This window comes from Primulina tabacum, chromosome 7, assembly GCF_025594145.1.
Source record: "Primulina tabacum isolate GXHZ01 chromosome 7, ASM2559414v2, whole genome shotgun sequence".
Lineage (NCBI taxonomy): Eukaryota > Viridiplantae > Streptophyta > Magnoliopsida > Lamiales > Gesneriaceae > Primulina > Primulina tabacum.
The window spans coordinates 17,989,968-18,011,650 of NC_134556.1; the positions used below are offsets into that span (position 1 = coordinate 17,989,968).

Below are 21,683 nucleotides of genomic sequence, written 5' to 3' on the forward strand. Positions count from 1 at the left end.
CCACAAAAATCCACCAAGATGCTTGAATCAAGGGCACAAAAGTAAGAAAATGAGAACCCTAGGTCTCCCTTGAAGAGAAGAATCGAGAAGAGTGAAGAAAGAATGAGAGAAATGAGCCAACTCTTCCATTTAAATTACTTAATCTCGAAAACACGCTTATACTGTGCTGGGAGCTCGGGCGGTCATAAATTACCGCTCGGGCGCCAACGATTCTGCCCAAAACCCAAAGTTCCAAAAGTAGTGGCGCTCGGGCGGTCATAAATTAGCGCTCGGGCGCCGCTACAATAGCACTACACATCATCTATAACCAACCATACTATAAATCCTAAATCGAAACTCTGAACATCCAAACTATACTTAAACTTGACCAAGTAGTCAATAAACTTATGAAAACTTAAACCGTACCGTACACCAGACTTGGCTATTACATTATCAGATTGATATGTTTAGTCTATTGAATCATAGTAGAGCCAGAGTTTGAGTCTAGGGCAGATCAGCCTAGCTAGGGCAGAACCGCCGAGTCTTTGTCAGAACCGCGTAGACTCTAGACTTACGGTGTATCGATGAGCTTAGATGTAGATCGACGTCTATTGTAGACATTCGATACAGCATACCAAAGTCTAAATTAGATCAGGATCCCTAGATTACAATGAGAGATGAGTCGAGTCTTAGATATCGAGAATAGAACTTGATTTACAGATCCGTATTGATTTATGTTTCGTAGATTACGATTCATGTTTTATTTACAGACTGGTATTGATACATGCTGTTTGATTATGCTACATGTGATAAGATATAATTCATGCTTTTATGTTAATTCAGTTAACTTGATGTGAATCTTTGTACGAACGAATAGCAAACACGATTAAAATCAAATCGCGCCCTCAATTCAATGACGAACAAAGAATCGTTGTTGTCCCGATCTTTTGAATCAAGCGTGTGTGTTGTGATTTTCACCTCTAAACTATGAAAAGTCTAGCAACAAATAATCACGAGATAAACAACAGAGATTATAACGAACCTTCGAAGAACAAGTCGACGACAATCCGCACAAGCACGATCGACAAACGCCACAAAGTTAAAAACTTTGATAAGTTTGATTTTTGAATAACAAAGCGAAGCTTTGAAAAGTTTGAGAGAAAACTCTAAATGTAAAGGGCCTCTTAAAACTCCTTTCTTGAAATTTGCGGAAAAATTAAAAATTTTCTTTTTAAAAGAACTTAAATGGCCTCATTCATAAAATCACTGGGGAATCAAGTTCAATATTTAAAATAATAGCAGCGGAAGAAAATAAAGTTTTGCCAACAATAACAACTTAAAAATTATCCAACGACTGATAAAAATTGTTTGCGGAATAAAATAACAACTGCTGCACTGAGGTCCTTGGGTGCCACTACTGCCGACCCAAGCTGGCTCACTGGTCCCCGCCCTCGGCCCTGGCCTCATCAGTACCTACAACAATCAAGTCTAGTGAGCCTAAAGACTCAGCATGCATATATCACAGGTAACGAGTAAAAATCTGAATTAAAAATATGCATGAGTTAACATATCATGTCCTGAGGCATACTGAAAATAATCTGTACTGAGCAATTATAATACGTGCATAATTGAACGGGAAATCACTGTAAAAATGTTTGCTCCTTGGAGCCTGTACTGAAATATCTGGTAAAATTTTCTGTTGAGATTATGTTTTACGCCTGTGGCCACTGCACTAAGCTGAACTGATCGGTAACTGGCTACCGGGGAGGCTGAAACTGAACTGAGCTGGCCGGTCACTGGCGACCGGGTGGTACCATACTGAACTGATCGGTCACTGGCGACCGTATAAAATAACACTCCCACATAGTGAATGAACCACAAGCCATATTGCATAAATCTCAAAAATAATCATTTTCTGTTTAATGCACGTAAAATAATTAACTGGCATAATGAAAATTCCTGTAATTTACCGACTGGATTGGATTGGATCGTTCCCAGGCTCGCTGCAACCTAACTGTGCCATGAAAAATATGCAATAGCTTAAACTTGACCAACTATGCAATTTACGTTCAAAAGATGCGACTTTGACGCCTAATGACTTCGCATTTAATCATGACTCCGAGCCAACTTGAACCGACACTGAACCGACGTATAGTCATGATTAAAATACGCTGAAAAATCATAAAATAATGCTCCTAAAATGATAGGGTCGAAATCTAGGTGAAATGGAGGCCAAAACACGAAACGCTCTTTCGAGAGTCAATTTGGCACATTGCACCGTAAATTCTCGTACGACCTCAAAAATGATCCAAATGACGAACGGTCGAAAACATGACCTTCCTAACTCAATGAGGCACTGTCCAGTCCAAGGCCATGGGCTAAAAGCGAACCAAGAACTCAAACGAGCCTTCTAAACGACACAGAAACTTGCTGTAATTTCCAGCAGCTGCGCAACTACAAGACTTGTGTTTGTTTCGAGACTATCGGCCATTAGGGGCGTGAACCACCAAACAGAGGCTCTTACCAACATCCCAAGGAATGATTTGAACCATGGCTAAGGGCCCTAGGCCAGCCACAATCCGCATCACACCAAAACTCAACCGAAGGGTCCAACCGAGAGCAACGTGCATGCGTGTGTAGTGTTTATGCTATGATCGATGTCTCGTGTCATTCCAATGGCCATTTGATTGACCATGGCACGATCTAGACATCTAGGAGCATGATATGAACCATGGCTAAGGGCCATAGGCCAACCAAGATCCACACCAAGCAACCACAAACCGAAACCATATGCTGAACAAATGAAGAAGCCGAATGGGGAAAAGGGGCTGTTTTGATGTTTTGATTAAAAACCGAGGGGCCATGGACCAAGCCACCAAAAGGGCAACTTAGTCACGTCTTAGAATTGCTAGGGGAGTGATCCAACCATGGCTATAGGCCCTTGGGGCAGCCAAGATCAGATCCACAACCCTTGACACAAAACTGAAATTTCGAAACACAAATCTGCGCCTATGGGAACTTGCTGTCATTCTGAATTTCCAGCAAGCATGGGGCTTGTTTGAATGGACCAACATGGTCCTAATGCATCCTACTACATGTATACAAGCCGCCTTGGAGCCTGGAGTCGATCCAATACCTGAAACTCACAAACCAAAAGAAACCGTGAAGCTTGCCAAGGAATTCGAAAATTCTGCATGTGTGGTTTCAAAATGTTTTGACATGGATCTCGGTTTTTACTTGAATAAACATGATCATGTACTGAAAAATAAATGATAATATGACTTGATTGAGGTTTGAAAGAAGTCTAGACATGCCTGGTTTCGTTTTGAAAGAAAACGAACGAAACAACGACGACGCGGCCCGGAGGAGGTGGAGCGCTTCTCTTGTTCTTTCTAGTTCTCGATTTTTCTCCCTTTCTCCCTAGCTGTTATTCACGTTTTTTCTACTGAAAATGGGTCTGATTTCGGTGGGGAGGGAGTGTGATGGAGTGGTTATGAGGGGTGAGGAGGATGGTGCAAGATATAAGGATCATATCAAGACCAAGTCTTCATGCATTTGAATTTTAAATTTTGAATTATGGTTTGATATCAAATGAGTTGGTGGATGCTTCTAGGAGGTAGTGGCCGAATTCTCTCTTGATTCTAGAATAGGATATGTCCATTAATTAATTAAATTGTGCTCCCAAAAATCCTAGAATTATCCTACAACTTACATGCAAAGAAATGGTCAAAAGGTTGATGAGTTAAAATGAATTGCTTAATAAATCCAAGGGGCCGAAATCATGCTAATAAAATGAGTGGGAAGTGTTGGTTATCTAGTCAACTAATAATCCTTGAAAGCCTTAATAATCCTTTAAATAATTTAGTGAGCTAACCCCTTAATTTAATAACTTAAATGAGTTCATTTCTTAATCACCTCAAATAATTAAATTAAATCCTCAAACCTCCCTTACTAACTTAAATGAACTTACTTGCTAGCTAAATTAACTTCTGGAAATATTTCTCGAATCTTAAATTCTACCTCAAAACTCCGACTCCGGTCCGGCCTCACTGAAATAACTGAAATGCTAAAAATCAAACTACTGAACTGAAATAATGAATAATTAACTTCAAATAAATGCATTTAAAATAATCATGCAATGAAGTCAATTAAATTTAAAAATCTAGAATTATGCATGGCTTATATGTTTACTGATTTACGGGTGCTACAATCCTCCCCCCCTTAAAATAAATTTCGTCCTCGAAATTAGAACTCACCGAATAACTCTGGGTATCGACTTCTCATCTCCGGCTCAGACTCCCACGTGGCTTCCTCCTCTGAATGGTTGAGCCATTTGACTTTGACTCGCTTAACGAGCTTGTTCCGAAGTTTCTTCTCCTGTCTGTCTAGGATCTGCACGGGTCTCTCCTCATAAGATAAGTTCGGAGTAAGCTGCAATGGCTCGAAATTCAGCACATGCGAAGGATTTGCCATATACTTCCTCAGCATGGAGACGTGAAAGACATTGTGTACTCCGGCCAGATTCGGCGGAAGAGCCACACGATAAGCAAGCGTCCCAACTCTGTCAAGGATCTCAAACGGTCCAATGAATCTCGGACTGAGCTTCCCTTTCTTGCCAAATCTCATGACACCCTTCATAGGTGCCACTTTCACGAAGACATGATCGCCCACTGCAAACTCTAACTCTCTCCTCCGCTGATCGGCATAACTCTTCTGTCGGCTCTGAGCAGTCCTCATTCTATCACGGATCTTGACTACTACATCTGCTGCCTGCTGAACAATCTCTGGACCCAACTCTGCTATCTCTCCTACTTCATCCCAATGAATAGGAGATCTACACTTGCGGCCATACAGCGCCTCATACGGAGCCATACCTATGGACGACTGGAAACTGTTGTTATAGGGGAACTCTACCAATGGTAAGTTCGACTCCCAACTCCCAGAGAAATCAATGACGCAAGCACGGAGAAGATCCTCTAAGATCTGAATAACTCGCTCCGACTGTCCATCTGTCTGCGGATGGAAAGCTGTGCTAAACAGCAACTTCGTACCCAAATGCAAACTCTTCCAAAACGAGGAAGTGAATCTGGGATCTCTGTCGGATACGATAGAAACTGGAATACCGTGGAGTCGGACTATCTCTCGGATATAAAGCTCTGCATACTGAACCATGGTGAAAGTCGTCTTAATAGGCAAGAAGTGCGCTGATTTGGTAAGACGATCTACAATCACCAAGATAGCATTCGATCCTCTGGCTGACCTCGGCAATCCGGTCACAAAGTCCATGGTAACATTCTCCCACTTCCACTCGGGAATAGGGAGAGGCTTGAGCAAACCTGCTGGTCTCTGATCCTCGGCCTTCACTAACTGGCAAGTCAGGCACTCGGATACAAAACGCCTGATGTCCTTCTTCATTCCTGGCCACCAATACAATAGCTGCAGATCTTTGTACATCTTCGTACTCCCAGGGTGAATGGAGTACGGGGACGTATGGGCCTCTGATAAGATATCTGCTCGGATAGAATCACTGCTAGGAACCCATATCCTATCTCGGTATCTCACAATACCGTCGCTGACTGAATACAAAACACTGCCCTTGGCTTCATCTCTCTTCTTCCACTGTGCCAACTGCTCATCTGCTGCCTGACCGCTGCGAATACGGTCAATAAGAGAGGACTGGATAGTCAAGGTAGATAAACGAGGAACTCTACCTCGAGGGTAAGTCTCAAGATGAAACCTCTGCATCTCAATCTGAAGAGGTTTCTGCATCGTCAAATGAGCCATCACTGCGACTTTCCTGCTCAAAGCATCCGCAACTACATTAGCTTTACCCGGGTGGTAGCTAATGTCACAATCGTAGTCTTTCACAAGCTCCAACCAACGCCTCCGACGCATGTTCAGCTCCTTCTGCGTAAAGAAATACTTGAGGCTCTTGTGGTCGGTAAAGATCTGACACTTCTCTCCATACAGATAGTGCCTCCAAATCTTCAAAGCAAAAACTACGGCCGCTAACTCCAGATCATGGGTAGGGTAATTCTTCTTATGAATTTTCAGCTGTCGAGAAGCATACGCTATCACTTTCCCATGCTGCATCAAAACAGCACCTAAACCAAGCTTCGAAGCATCGGTATAAAGGACAAACTCGCCGGATCCTGACGGTACAGCCAAAACGGGTGCTGAGATAAGAGCTTGCTTCAAAGTATCGAAGCTCTTCTGACACTCCTCGCTCCACACAAACTTTACATTTTTCTTTGTCAGTGCTGTGAGTGGAACGGCGATAGAGGAGAATCCCTGGATGAATTTTCTGTAATATCCTGCTAGCCCAAGGAAACTGCGGATCTCGGATGCATTCTGAGGCACAACCCAATCTCTGACTGCTGCAACTTTCGCCGGGTCTACCTCAATGCCACTGCTAGAAACAATGTGGCCCAAGAACGCCACCTTCTCTAACCAGAATTCGCACTTACTGAACTTTGCGAATAGTTTATGTTTCTGCAATGTCTGCAACACTAAGGTCAGATGTCGGCTGTGCTCCTCCCGATTCTTGGAGTAGACGAGAATGTCATCTATGAACACTATCACAAACTGGTCGAGGTACGGCTGAAATACGCGATTCATTAGATCCATGAAGATCGCTAGTGCATTCGTCAGACCGAACGGCATCACTAGGAACTCGTAGTTGCCATAACGAGTCCTAAAAGCTGTCTTCGAGACATCAGGATCTCTCACCCTCAACTGGTGATAACCCGAACGCAGATCTATCTTGGAGAAAATTGAAGCTCCCTGCAACTGGTCAAACAGATCCTCAATCCTCGGCAGTGGGTATTTATTCTTCACTGTAACCCTGTTCAACTCCCTGTAGTCAATGCAAAGCCTCATCGAGCCATCCTTCTTTTTCACAAATAAGACCGGCGCGCCCCATGGAGAAAAGCTCGGGCGAATGAACTCCTTGTCGAGAAGTTCCTGAATCTGCTTCTTAAGCTCTGCCATCTCTGTCGGTGCTAGTCGGTATGGCGCTTTGGATATCGGAGCCGTACCTGGCATAAGCTCAATGGAAAACTCCACCTCTCTCTCAGGTGGCATACCAGAGACGTCTTCGGGAAAAACGTCTAAGAAATCTCTGACAATCGGAACATCTGAGGCTGACTGGCTGGGTTCCTCGGGGACAGATAAAAAAGTCGCTAGAAATGCCCGACACCCTCTATGCATGAGCTTCCTAGCCTGAACATAAGGAATAATGCGCGGTAAAGGAAAGTACCTGTCCGGCTCAAATAAGAACTGCTCCATTCCAGGCGGTCGGACAAGAACAGATCTCCGCTGGAAGTCTATCAACACTCTGTTCTTCAATAGCCAGTCCATCCCTAGGATGATGTCAAATTCCGGCATCGGTAGCACAATCAGATCAGCATAAACAAGATTACCGTGCAGCTCAAGGTCTATATCTCGGATAACATTGGTGGCTGCCATCTCCTCGCCTGACGGCAACACTACTGAAAAGGCTGTATCTAGCCCAATGGTCTGGATCTTGAGAAAGTTTGCAAAGACCTCCGAAATAAACGAGTGAGTGGCCCCTGAATCTATCAAGGCCTTGGTAGCGGAACCAGATATAAAAATTCTCCTTGAAAGAGCGGAGCTCTAAGTTGAATCCCACTACAAGATCTAAACTTATAGACATGCAAAGGTCAAGGTTCCTCTAGCTTAATTCCTCTGAAATAAATCTGAGTAGAGCATGCAATCCTATAACAGTTCTAAGTTCAAAAATCTAAATCCCGATTCCCAAAATGCTGAAATTCGAAGAATAACTTAAAGTTTAAAGGTACCTGTCAACAACATAGTCTCCGGGTTGGTTTCCGCGGCATGGAGAGCAAAAACTCTGCCTTGGGTAGGCAGATTCCTCTGAGGACACTGCAGCAACATGTGGTCTGGACTGCCACACTTAAAACACTTTCCTGAGCCAGCCATACATGCTCCAGGATGGCGACGTGAGCACCTGGGACAAACTCGGTGCTCCTGAGTCCTCGGGGCTGGGCGTCCCCGCCGCTGCTGCTGCTGCTGCTGCTGGCCTCGGTTCCTTGGCGGTCCATGAAAAGGCCTCTTATTCTGCTGCTGATGCTGATGAGGAGGAGGGCGGTGCGGTGCCTGGACTGGGCGCTTGCCCTGGCGATCCCTCTCGATATCCCGCAGATCCTGCTCTGCGGCTAAGGCCTTGGAGACGGCAATCTCATAAGTAGCAGGGTCAGATACCCTAACATCCCGACGCAAGATCGGCCGTAAGCCCACCAGGAAGTGCATCAGCTTGGCTCTGGCATCATTCGCTATCAGGGGCACAAAGTGACAGCCCCTCTCGAACTTACGGATAAACTCCGTAACCGTCATATCCCCCTGTCTCAGGCTCATGAACTCGGTGGTCAGCCTGGTGCGAACCTCCTCAGCAAAATACTTGGAGTAGAAAACCTCCGTAAAGCGGGTCCAAGAAAGTGTAGCCAATGTCAGGGCTACCGAAGCTCCTTCCCACCATAAGCGGGCGTCTCCAGTGAACAGGTAGGTGGCACATCGGACTCGGTCTGCATCTCCCAGCTCCATGAACTCGAAGATAACCTCGAGGGATTTGATCCATCCCTCAGCAACCATGGGGTCAGATGCCCTAGAGAATTCCTTCGGGCGCATCTTCATGAATCGCTCATACACAGCCTCGGGCCCTGTCGGTCTGGCTGCGGCTGCGGCTACGGCTGCGGCATTGCCCCCCGCAAACTGTGCGAAGAACTGTGCCATCCCAGCTAACATCTGGGCACTCATGTCCGGTGGGGGTTGTAGGTCTCCCTCCGGTCTACGCTCCTCCCTGTCTTCTCGGCGAGGCTCCTCCTCTCTGTTGCGCTCTAAAATGCGTCTAGGGGGCATACTGTTCCAACATAACCCATACGTAACTAACATGCATAATTCCATAATTTATTTTAAATGAACCCTGAAATACTGAAAATCTGGAAGCATGCTGACAAACTAATTCATGCTTTAACTGAAATGCTGAACAAAATGCTGAACTGAAAAACTTACAGACCGGAGACGTGGCTTCGTGAGCTTCTCGCGGTCAGTAGTAGTGAAACCATATACAGAACCACCGCTCTGATACCAACTGTAAAGGGCCTCTTAAAACTCCTTTCTTGAAATTTGCGGAAAAATTAAAAATTTTCTTTTTAAAAGAACTTAAATGGCCTCATTCATAAAATCATTGGGGAATCAAGTTCAATGTTTAAAATAATAGCAGCGGAAGAAAATAAAGTTTTGCCAACAATAACAACTTAAAAATTATCCAACGACTGATAAAAATTGTTTGCGGAATAAAATAACAACTGCTGCACTGAGGTCCTCGGGTGCCACTACTGCCGACCCAAGCTGGCTCACTGGTCCCCGCCCTCGGCCCTGGCCTCATCAGTACCTACAACAATCAAGTCTAGTGAGGCTAAAGACTCAGCATGCATATATCACAGGTAACGAGTAAAAATCTGAATTAAAAATATGAGTTAACATATCCTGTCCTGAGGCATACTAAAAATAATCTGTACTGAGCAATTATAATACGTGCATAATTGAACTGGAAATCACTGTAAAAATGTTTGCTCCTTGGAGCCTGTACTGAAATATCTGGTAAAATTTTCTGTTGAGATTATGTTTTACGCATGTGGCCACTGCACTAAGCTGAACTGATCTGTAACTGGCTACCGGGGAGGCTGAAACTGAACTGAGCTGGCCGGTCACTGGCGACCGGGTGGTACCATACTGAAATGACTTCGCATTTAATCATGACTCCGAGCCAACTTGAACCGACACTGAACCGACGTATAGTCATGATTAAAATACGCTGAAAAATCATAAAATAATGCTCCTAAAATGATAGGGTCGAAATCTAGGTGAAATGGAGGCCAAAACACGAAACGCTCTTTCGAGAGTCAATTTGGCACATTGCACCGTAAATTCTCGTACGACCTCAAAAATGATCCAAATGACAAACGGTCAAAAACATGACCTTTCTAACTAAATGAGGCACTATCCAGTCCAAGGCCATGGGCTAAAAGCCAACCAAGAACACAAACGAGCCTTCTAAACGACACAGAAACTTGCTGTAATTTCCAGCAGCTGCGCAACTACAAGACTTGCGTTGGTTTCGAGACTATCGGCCATTAGGGGCGTGAACCACTGACCAGAGGCTCTTACCAACATCCCAAGGAATGATTTGAACCATGGCTAAGGGCCCTAGGCCAGCCACAATCCGCATCACACCAAAACTCAACCGAAGGGTCCAACCGAGAGCAACGTGCATGCGTGTGTAGTGTTTATGCTATGATCGATGTCTCGTGTCATTCCAATGGCCATTTGATTGACCATGGCACGATCTAGACATCTAGGAGCATGATATGAACCGTGGCTAAGGGCCATAGGCCAACCAAGATCCACACCAAGCAACCACAAACCGAAACCATATGCTGAACAAATGAAGAAGCCGAATGGGGAAAAGGGGCTGTTTTGATGTTTTGATTAAAAACCGAGGGGCCATGGACCAAGCCACCAAAAGGGCAACTTAGTCACGTCTTAGACTTGCTAGGAGAGTGATCCAACCATGGCTATAGGCCCTTGGGGCAGCCAAGATCAGATCCACAACCCTTGACACAAAACTGAAATTTCGAAACACAAATCTGCGCCTATGGGAACTTGCTGTCATTCTGAATTTCCAGCAAGCATGGGGCTGGTTTGAATGGACCAACATGGTCCTAATGCATCCTAATACATGTATACAAGCCGCCTTGGGAGCCTGGAGTCGATCCAATACCTGAAACTCACAAACCAAAAGAAACCGTGAAGCTTGCCAAGGAATTCGAAAATTCTGCATGTGTGGTTTCAAAATGATTTGACATGGATCTCGATTTTTACTTGAATAAACATGATCATGTACTGAAAAATAAATGATAATATGACTTGATTGAGGTTTGAAAGAAATCTAGACATGCCTGGTTTCGTTTTGAAAGAAAACGAACGAAACAACGACGACGCGGCCCAGAGGAGGTGGAGCGCTTCTCTTGTTCTTTCTAGTTCTCGATTTTTCTCCCTTTCTCCCTAGCTGTTATTCACGTTTTTTCTACTGAAAATGGGTCTGATTTCGGTGGGGAGGGAGTGTGATGGAGTGGTTATGAGGGGTGAGGAGGATGGTGCAAGATATAAGGATCATATCAAGACCAAGTCTTCATGCATTTGAATTTTAAATTTTGAATTATGGTTTGATATCAAATGAGTTGGTGGATGCTTCTAGGAGGTAGTGGCCGAATTCTCTCTTGATTCTAGACTAGGATATGTCCATTAATTAATTAAATTGTGCTCCCAAAAATCCTAGAATTATCCTACAACTTACGTGCAAAGAAATGGTCAAAAGGTTGATGAGTTGGAATGAATTGCTTAATAAATCCAAGGGGCCGAAATCATGCTAATAAAATGAGTGGGAAGTGTTGGTTATCTAGTCAACTAATAATCCTTGAAAGCCTTACTAATCCTTTAAATAATTTAGTGAGCTAACCCCTTAATTTAATAACTTAAATGAGTTCATTTCTTAATCACCTCAAATAATTAAATTAAATCCTCAAACCTCCCTGACTAACTTAAATGAACTTACTTGCTAGCTAAATTAACTTCTGGAAATATTTCTCGAATCTTAAATTCTACCTCAAAACTCTGACTCCGGTCCGGCCTCACTGAAATAACTGAAATGCTAAAAATCAAACTACTAAACTGAAATAATGAATAATTAACTTCAAATAAATGCATTTAAAATAATCATGCAATGAAGTCAATTAAATTTAAAAATCTAGAATTATGCATGGCTTATATGTTTACTGATTTACGGGTGCTACACTAAACTTTGATAAAATATCAAATAATGAATCTGAAAAGTTCTCCAAAATTTTGTGCAACATATGTTTATATCCAAAGATAACAAAAAAAATCTAGTTGCCATAATAATTAAAACTCTAACTAGGAAACTAGGATTCTTCCCGAAACTGACTCGCAGCAGTCGCGCCCAGGCGGTAGGATATTACCGCTCGAGCGCCAGGTCTTCTGGCTTGTTCCCGCTCGGGCGGTAGAATTTGACCGCTCGAGCGCCGAGGGTTCTGGAAATTTTGCTTCCTCCAATTCATCCTCTACTTGATTGTGATGCAACCCGAACCCCTCGAGCCTTGTTTCCAACCCTTCATTGGTTGGATGAAGGACAACATTCAACATCTTCAAGCATCCTCTCGGGATTGGTTCTTGAAACGCATAGTGGCTGGCTAGATTCATATCATACTCCCTTTCTTTAAACAGATTTGTCCTCAAATCTTGTCTTTCTTGATAGCTAGGAAGATCAACACATTTTATGCCTTTTCCACAATCCTGCAAGTAGAGTTTAACAATGCTCGGGATCGAACCGGCTATTTCATTAAAATAAAATAAACCAACCTTGCACTGATGTTCCCACGTGGCTTCTTCAATCAAATGATTCCTCCAAAGGACTTTAACAATGCCGATCTCTTTGTTTCTCAACACTTTAATTTTGCGATCCAGAATATGAACTGGAATCTCTTGGTACGTCAAGTTCGGCGTCAAATCCAATGGCTCGTGGTGAAGAACATGGGAAGGATTCGCAATATACTTCCTGAGCATGGAAACATGAAAAACATTATGAACTCTGTCAAGATCTGGCGGTAGGGCTAACCTGTAAGCTCGATCACCAACTCTATCCAAGATCTCAAATGGGCCAATAAATCTCGGACTCAACTTTCCCTTTTTGCCAAACCGCATCACACCCTTAAGAGGTGTTATCTTCAAGAACACATGGTCGCCAACCTCAAACTGCAACGGCCTACGACGCACATCAGCATAACTCTTCTGTCTCGACTGCGCTGCCTTCATCCTCTCTCGAATAACAGCAACAACATCAGCTGTCTGTTGGACCAACTCTGGACACAACATCTTCCTCTCACCAATCTCATCCCAATACAAGGGAGATCTACACTTCCTGCCATAAAGTGCTTCATACGGTGCCATGGCAATCGTCACTTGGTAACTATTATTGTACGTGAACTCAACAAGAGGCAATTTGGAATCCCAGCTACCAGGATAATCAATAGTACAAGGTCTGAGCATATCCTCTAAAATCTGAATAACTCTCTCTTATTGACCGTCGCTCTGGGTGATATGCTGTACTAAATGCTAACCGTGAACCCATAGCTCTGTGCAAACTCTTCCAAAACTCTGAAGTAAATCTAGGGTCACGATCAGACACGATCGACACAGGAACACCATGAAATCTAACAATCTATGCTATGTACTCTTCGGCATACTGGTTCATAGAATACGTCTTCTTGACTGGAAGAAAATGCGCTGATTTGTTCAACCGATCAACAATAACCCAAATAGAGTTAAAACCTTTCTGCGTTCTGGGAAGACCAGTCACGAAGTCCATCGTAATATGCTCCCATTTCCATTGAGGAATCGGCAAAGATAGCAATGTCCCAGCAGGTCTCTGGTGCTCGATCTTCACCTGCTGACAAGTTAGGCACTGAGAAATAAACATGGCAATATCTTTCTTCATACCTGGCCACCAATAGAGTCTAAGAAGATCCTGATACATCTTGGTACCACCTGGATGTATCGAATATGGCGCCGGTATGAGCCTATGTCAAGACGTCTCTACGAATCTCATCACCAACAGGAATACAAATATACTTACTTGTTGAGTTCCCCATGTGTGGATGAAGTGAAGTGTCTTTCCTGTCAAAGAACCGTGGGCTCTGATACCATAAAAATGTCACACCCTAACTCTATACTTGACATGATTAATGATACTTATACTTGTAATCTAAAAATGTCACACCCTTACTCTATACTTGACATGATTAATGATACTTATACTTGTAATCAAAATAAGGTTTGAATGATATAATTATAGTATGAAGTAAATCAAACAAGAGGCATCACTTTGATGGTTTACAAAAATTTTGGCATGATGTCCCTATATTTTGTATACACCAAAACTCAAGCAATACTATTCATACACATTTATAAACATATTCTCATATACCAACATACTTTGTATCATCATACATAACATGGAACTTGTTTCAAACCCTCATATAAAATTTGCTACAATACATATGCGGAAGCTATACAATAAGAGGTCCCGGTTCTTGTCGTGGTAGGGCACGTCACAAGCATCCATTGGCGAACCGGCATCCTATGTCTCTTCACTACCTGATCCTGTAACACATGAGCTACGTGAGTTTATAAAACTCAATAAGTTGGCACTTATACGTATCAATATACATCGAAGGAACGTACATATCAAGTCGTGACAACAATGAATCTTAAAAACATGTCATACCGTAGCATATATTCAATGTTCATTTTTGTACTTGAGCCTCATTAGTTGACCTGTACTACCGTGCTTGCTTTATTATATAGCTACTACTGTGTTGGACGTCAGGGAACAATCTTTGGCATCCCCACGCCCCATGAACATATATTGGCCAATAGCTTTGGTGGACTTAAAACCACCCATGATGTCAACAAGCTCTATATCATGTAAAAATCAGTCCTTTTCCTTTCATGTCCATGTTCATGTTCATGACATAGCATCCATCTTCAATATTCATGAGTTCCTTACATATTTAATACATAACAATGGAATATGGTGCTATGTTTTCATCAATAAACATACTAAAAATGTACATATAGCAATAGAAAATGCGAAGCATTTGAAATTCATGATATTACTCATGTATTACTTCAAGAACATGCCAACTTACTGTCCAAGCGTAAGAACACTGGTTTGAGACGATGTTCCTTGTTCCTATGCTGTCAAACATATCATTAATTCAATTACTATATCTATTCTAGGTGAAAATCACTCCTCTACATGTAGAACACTAAAAGAGAAGAAAACTTACACATATATGATGTCCTTGTGATGGAGAACTAAGTTCTTACATCAAAGTGATGAAAGGAATGAAGAAAGGGGCTTTTGGAAGAAAATTTCTTGATTTCCTCTCGAGCTTTGCTGTGAAAAGGTTTGGAAAACTGATGGAAGTGCTTAGAAAAGTCGAAACTTATCTTCTTATATGAAAGGCGGCGCTCGGGCGGTCATTTTCTACCGCTCGAGCGCGGAACATTCTGTCCAAAACGAAGATTTTTCGTCCAGGGCGCTCGGGCGGTAAAATCCTACCGCTCGGGCGCCACCTATTCTGCCTCTGCCCACTGGTTCCTCAAATATTGCTCTAGAAACGTCTCTTCCCTTCATAATTTGAAAAGGTGGTAAACAGGAAAGTTGTAGATCTATGTCTTGGCTTGAATCTCCCACTGGTTTCATGCCATTTGAAGGTCTGAGTAAAAAGTTATGCCTATTATCCCAACATGTGTCATTGTAGGAGTGACGATACACACGACCCAATTCGGGGCGCTTTTGGCTTGTCTTCCACAATGATTTGTACAAAACTCAAAACGTGAAAATTGTAACCTTATATCTTAGCTTTCTAATGGTTATAACCTCACACAATTTGGATCAATATTCCAATGATTATGCTAAAACCCGTTCGAACTACCATATTTTCATCTAATTTCCTGCAGTCCTATACCAACTTTCATTACACTACTTCTACCTACACCTCTTACTACCACTATTTTAACACATATTTATTCTCAATACATCATAGATAATATAAAACTCATGTTCAATCTCAATATTGATACCTCAATCATCACGTGAAATCTGATGAGCTAAATAACTATATAATAAACGACATAAACGCATTATTATCATTTGTACGAGTAACCGGGCATTACAATTCTCCCCTCCTTCAAAGAATTTTGTCCTCGAAATTTGACGTACCATATAGTTCGGGATATCTCTGTTGGATCTCGTCTTCTCGCTCCCAAGTTGCTTCTTCAATTGCATGGTTGCGCCACAGTAGTTTTACCAAGGGTATTTCCTTGCCTCGTAACACTTTTGATTTCCTATCGAGGATTTGGACCGGTCGTTCTTCATATGAGAGATTCGATGCAAGCTCCAATGGTTCATAATGAAGAACGTGAGAAGGGTTGGCCAAATACTTTCGTAGCAATGAAACGTGAAAAACATTATGAACATTTGACAAGTTCGGTGGTGAAGCAACTCGGTAGGCTCTGTCTCCTATTCTTTCCAAGATTTCAAATGGACCGATATATCTTGGACTCAATTTTCCTTTCTTACCAAAACGCAAAATGCCCTTCAATGGTGATATCTTTACAAATACATGGTCACCAACCTGAAATTCCAATCGACGACGTCGCACATCAGCATAGCTTTTCTGTCGACTCTGGGCAGTGTGCATTCTTTCTCTGATCTTGGTTACCAATTCAGCTGTCTATTGTACCAATTCAGGGCCTAATAATTTCCTTTCTCCTATTTCATCCCAATGTACTGGAGATCGACATTTTCTACCATATAATGCAGTATATGGTGCCATTCCAATGCTTGACTGATAGCTATTGTTATATGTAAACTCAGCCAACGGTAGTTTACTGTCCCAACTACCTGGGAAGTCAATAGTACATGCCCTCAACATATCTTCTAAGATCTGATTCACTCGTTCTGATTGTCCATCAGTTTGAGGGTGGAATGCTGTGCTGAATGACAATCGAGTTCCCATAGCATGATGCAAGCTTTTCCAAAATGCAGATGTAAATTTGGGATCTCTATCTGATACAATGGACACTGGGATGCCATGAAGCCTCACTATCTCTTTGATGTATTCTTCAGCATATTGATTCATCGTGTATGTGGTCTTCACCGGAAGAAAATGAGCTGATTTTGTAAGTCGATCCACAATAACCTATATAGCATTGAAGCCTCTTTGAGTTCTTGGCAAACCAAGAATGAAATCTATTGTGATGTGTTCCCATTTCCATTCAGGAATGGGTAGTGGTTTCAGGAGTCCTGCTGGTCTTTGATGTTCAGTTTTGACCTATTGACAAGTTAGACATTGTACAACAAATTGAGCAATGTCCTTTTTCATACCTGGCCACCAAAATAATGGTTTCAAATCCTTGTACATTTTAGTGCCTCCTGGATGGATCGAATAGGGAGTAGCATGAGCATCAATAAGAATGTCGTTCCTGATCGTTCCTTGTTTTGGCACACACAATCTACCCCGATATGTCCGTATTCCTTCCCCATTCAATTCAAAGTTCGAATGTCCTTTATCCTCATCTCGCTGTCTCAATTGCTGGAATTCAGTATCTGTATTTTTTTCGGCCTTGATCCTGTCTGCAAGTGTTGGTCGAATCATGAGAGATGATAATTGGATTGCAGTGCCCTTTGGCATAACATTAATCTTCAAATTCTGCAAATCCCATAAAATTTGTTCTTGTACTTGCATTGCAGCAATAGAACTGGACTTTCGACTTAACGCATCTGCAACAACATTGGCTTTGCCTGGATGATAATTAATAACACAATCGTAATCCTTCACCAATTCCAACCAACGTCGTTGTCTCATATTCAGTTCTTTTTGCGTGAATAAATATTTCAAACTCTTGTGGTCCGTATAAATTTCACATCGTTCGCCATACAAATAATGGCGCCATATTTTCAATGCAAATACCACTGCTGCCAGTTCTAAATCATGTGTTGGATAGTTCTTTTCATATTCTTTCAATTGCCTAGAGGCATAAGCAATCACCTTCCCGTGTTGCATCAAGACTGCTCCTAAACCTTGTTTCGAAGCATCACTGTACACTATAAAATCTCCTGATCCTTCTGGAATAGCAAGGACCGGTGCTGAATCAATTTTACCTTTAACTCTTGGAAACTGCAATCACATGCTTCGTCCCATACAAATTTCACATTCTTTCGAGTTAAAGCAGTCAAAGGCAATGCTATCTTAGAAAATCCCGCTATAAACCGACGGTAATGACTAGCTAGCCCAAGAAAACTAAGTACCTCGGTAACAGTGGTAGGTCGTAGCCAGTTATTAACAGCTTCAATCTTACTTGGATCCACTGATATGCCTTCTTTTGAAATGATATGACCCAAGAATGATATTTGTTCAAGCCAAAATTCACATTTCTTCCATTTTCCATATAAATGTTTATCCTTCAAAGTCTGCAAAACTAATTGCAAATGTTCTCTATGCTCCTCTACAGTTCGTGAGTAGATGAGAATATCATCTATAAACACAATCATGAACCTGTCTAGGAATGGCTTGAAAATTCTGTTCATTAGATCCATAAATGCAGCTGGTGCATTCGTTAGTCCAAATGGCATTACAAGAAATTCATAATGCCCGTACCTGGTTCTGAAGGCAGTCTTTGAAATATCATCTGACTTCACTTTTAATTGATGATAGCCTGTTCGTAGATCAATTTTCGAAAAGATAGCAGCTCCTTGTAGTTGATCAAACAAATCATCAATTCTAGGGAGTGGATATTTATTTTTGATTGTCACTTTGTTCAACTCCCGATAATCAATGCATAGACGAAGAGTACCGTCTTTCTTTTTCACAAACAAAACAGGAGCACCCCACGGTGAAAAGCTCGGTGTAATAAACCCTTTATCAAGCAACTCCTATAACTGTTCTTTCAGTTATTTCATTTCTGTAGGAGCTAATCGATAAGGATCTTTTGAGATCGGATGAGTTCCTGCACTTGCTACGGTGAATGGTTCAGCTCCTACTGGTGCAAACTTGATCATCTTTATGCCACAGTCAATAGTAACTCTGTACTTCGAGAGCCAATCCATTCCCAATATCACATCAAAATCGGTCATTTTCAAAACAATCAATTCAACATACATCTGATGGCCTTGGGCATATATTGGACATCCTCGCACAATCTGATCTGTCTGTAATTCTTGCCCGGAAGGTAAGGCTATGGCGAGTTGTGTCTCTGTTGTACTTGGTGTAATGTCCAGTCTCTTTACAGGCGATTCCGAAATAAAAGAATGCGTGGCTCCTGAATCTAGTAAAACAATAGTAGTAATACCAGAAATCAAGAACATACCGGTGATCATCGATGTATCTGCATCCACTTCTTCTTTGGTCATGGAGAAAAGGCGTCCCTGTACTTTCTCAGAACTTCCTGGACAATTCTTGGCGAGATGTCCTGGCTTCTTGCAACGATAACAGACATTAGAACCTTGCATACACTCCCCGCCATGGAGTTTGCCACATTTAGGACAAGGTGGCCTGTCCTGTTCTTTACGTGGAGGGGGACCCTTGCTACGGGGTTCCTCTGGTCGAGCACCTTTGCTATCGGTCTTTTTGCCTTGTCCTGTTCCTTGGCTCTTTTGAAAGTATTGTTGCCTTCGTTGTTGCCTGTCTATGTCAATGTCATGTTCATCTTGTTCTGCCATAAGTGCTCTTTCTACTATCTCCCCGTATGTAGAACCTTTCGACATTCTTACATCTCTTTTAATTTCAGAGCGAAGTCCCCGCATGAAATGTTCGCCCTTACTGGTGTCATCTTGTGCAATATATGGTACATATTGGACTCCGGCCTCAAATTGTTGAATATATTCAGTCATTGACATGGTTCCTTGCTTCAAATTCAGAAAATCACTGGCTTTCTTGGCTCGTACGTCTTTACTGAAATATTTGTTATAAAACACAGTTTTGAAAGTTCCCCATGTCAATGGTCCAACTGGTAATGCCACTTTTGCACTTTCCCACCATATTCTTGCATGTTTTGTTAAGAGAAAGATGGCACAAGTCACTTGGTCAGCATCATCCATATGAAGGTAGGAGAAGATGGAATCCAATGACTTAATCCACTCTTCTGCTATTGCTGGATCGGTGCTTCCCATGAATTCCGGAGGATTCAAACGTCTAAAACGATCATATACGTCGGTTTGAACAGGCCCATGTCGGTGTACTATGGCTTGTGCTTGTGCCTGTTCTTGAGTAGTCCGTTGCATTTCCAGTAGCTGCTGTATTTGTTCACCATGGACCTTTGCTTGTTGTTGGAGTAATTGGGCGAAGTCATCTACAGGTCGTGGCGCACTACCTTCACCTTCGACTGCTGGGGCCTTGCCCTTAGATGACTCTCCCTCATGTACTTTACGTTTCGGTGGCATCGTTGCTTATCTTAACCTACATGTAGGATACATAGACACATAACTTAGCATAAACTATGGAATACAAAGATACTTACTTGTCGAGTTCCCCATGTGTGGATGAAGTGAAGTGTCTTTCCTGTCAAAGAACCGTGGGCTCTGATACCATAAAAATGTCACACCCTAACTCTATACTTGACATGATTAATGATACTTATACTTGTAATCTAAAAATGTCACACCCTTACTCTATACTTGACATGATTAATGATACTTATACTTGTAATCAAAATAAGGTTTGAATGATATAATTATAGTATGAAGTAAATCAAACAAGAGGCATCACTTTGATGGTTTACAAAAATTTTGGCATGATGTCCCTATATTTTGTATACACCAAAACTCAAGCAATACTATTCATACACATTTATAAACATATTCTCATATACCAACATACTTTGTATCATCATACATAACATGGAACTTGTTTCAAACCCTCATATAAAATTTACAACAATACATATGCGGAAGCTATACAATAAGAGGTCCCGGTTCTTGTCGAGGTAGGGCACGTCACAAGCATCCATTGGCGAACCGGCATCCTATGTCTCTTCACTACCTGATCCTGTAACACATGAGCTACTTGAGTTTATAAAACTCAATAAGTTGGCACTTATACGTATCAATATACATCGAAGGAACGTACATATCAAGTCGTGACAACAATGAATCTTAAAAACATGTCATACCGTAGCATATATTCAATGTTCATTTTTGTACTTGAGCCTCATTAGTTGACCTGTACTACCGTGCTTGCTTTATTATATAGCTACTACTGTGTTGGACGTCAGGGAACAATCTTTGGCATCCCCACGCCCCATGAACATATATTGGCCAATAGCTTTGGTGGACTTAAAACCACCCATGATGTCAACAAGCTCTATATCATGTAAAAATCAGTCCTTTTCCTTTCATGTCCATGTTCATGTTCATGACATAGCATCCATCTTCAATATTCATGAGTTCCTTACATATTTAATACATAACAATGGAATATGGTGCTATGTTTTCATCAATAAACATACTAAAAATGTACATATAGCAATAGAAAATGCGAAGCATTTGAAATTCATGATATTACTCATGTATTACTTCAAGAACATGCCAACTTACTGTCCAAGCGTAAGAACACTGGTTTGAGACGATGTTCCTTGTTCCTATGCTGTCAAACATATCATTAATTCAATTACTATATCTATTCTAGGTGAAAATCACTCCTCTACATGTAGAACACTAAAAGAGAAGAAAACTTACACATATATGATGTCCTTGTGATGGAGAACTAAGTTCTTACATCAAAGTGATGAAAGGAATGAAGAAAGGGGCTTTTGGAAGAAAATTTCTTGATTTCCTCTCGAGCTTTGCTGTGAAAAGGTTTGGAAAACTGATGGAAGTGCTTAGAAAAGTCGAAACTTATCTTCTTATATGAAAGGCGGCGCTCGGGCGGTCATTTTCTACCGCTCGAGCGCGGAACATTCTGTCCAAAACGAAGATTTTTCGTCCAGGGGCGCTCGGGCGGTAAAATCCTACCGCTCGG

At 42.0% G+C, this 21,683-nt stretch overlaps 1 protein-coding gene across 1 annotated transcript; it reads right to left on the reverse strand.

Annotated features, from left to right (window-relative positions):
* Positions 1–17,773: 17,773 nt before the first annotated feature.
* LOC142550594 (uncharacterized) lies at positions 17,774–20,107 on the reverse strand. Its single transcript, XM_075659667.1, has 2 exons — positions 19,036–20,107; positions 17,774–18,045 (listed from the first exon to the last, which is right to left on the reverse strand). Exons 1-2 carry the CDS (start codon positions 20,105–20,107, stop codon positions 17,774–17,776), a joined length of 1,344 nt encoding a protein of 447 aa, XP_075515782.1.
* Between the last annotated feature and the right edge of the window lie 1,576 nt (positions 20,108–21,683).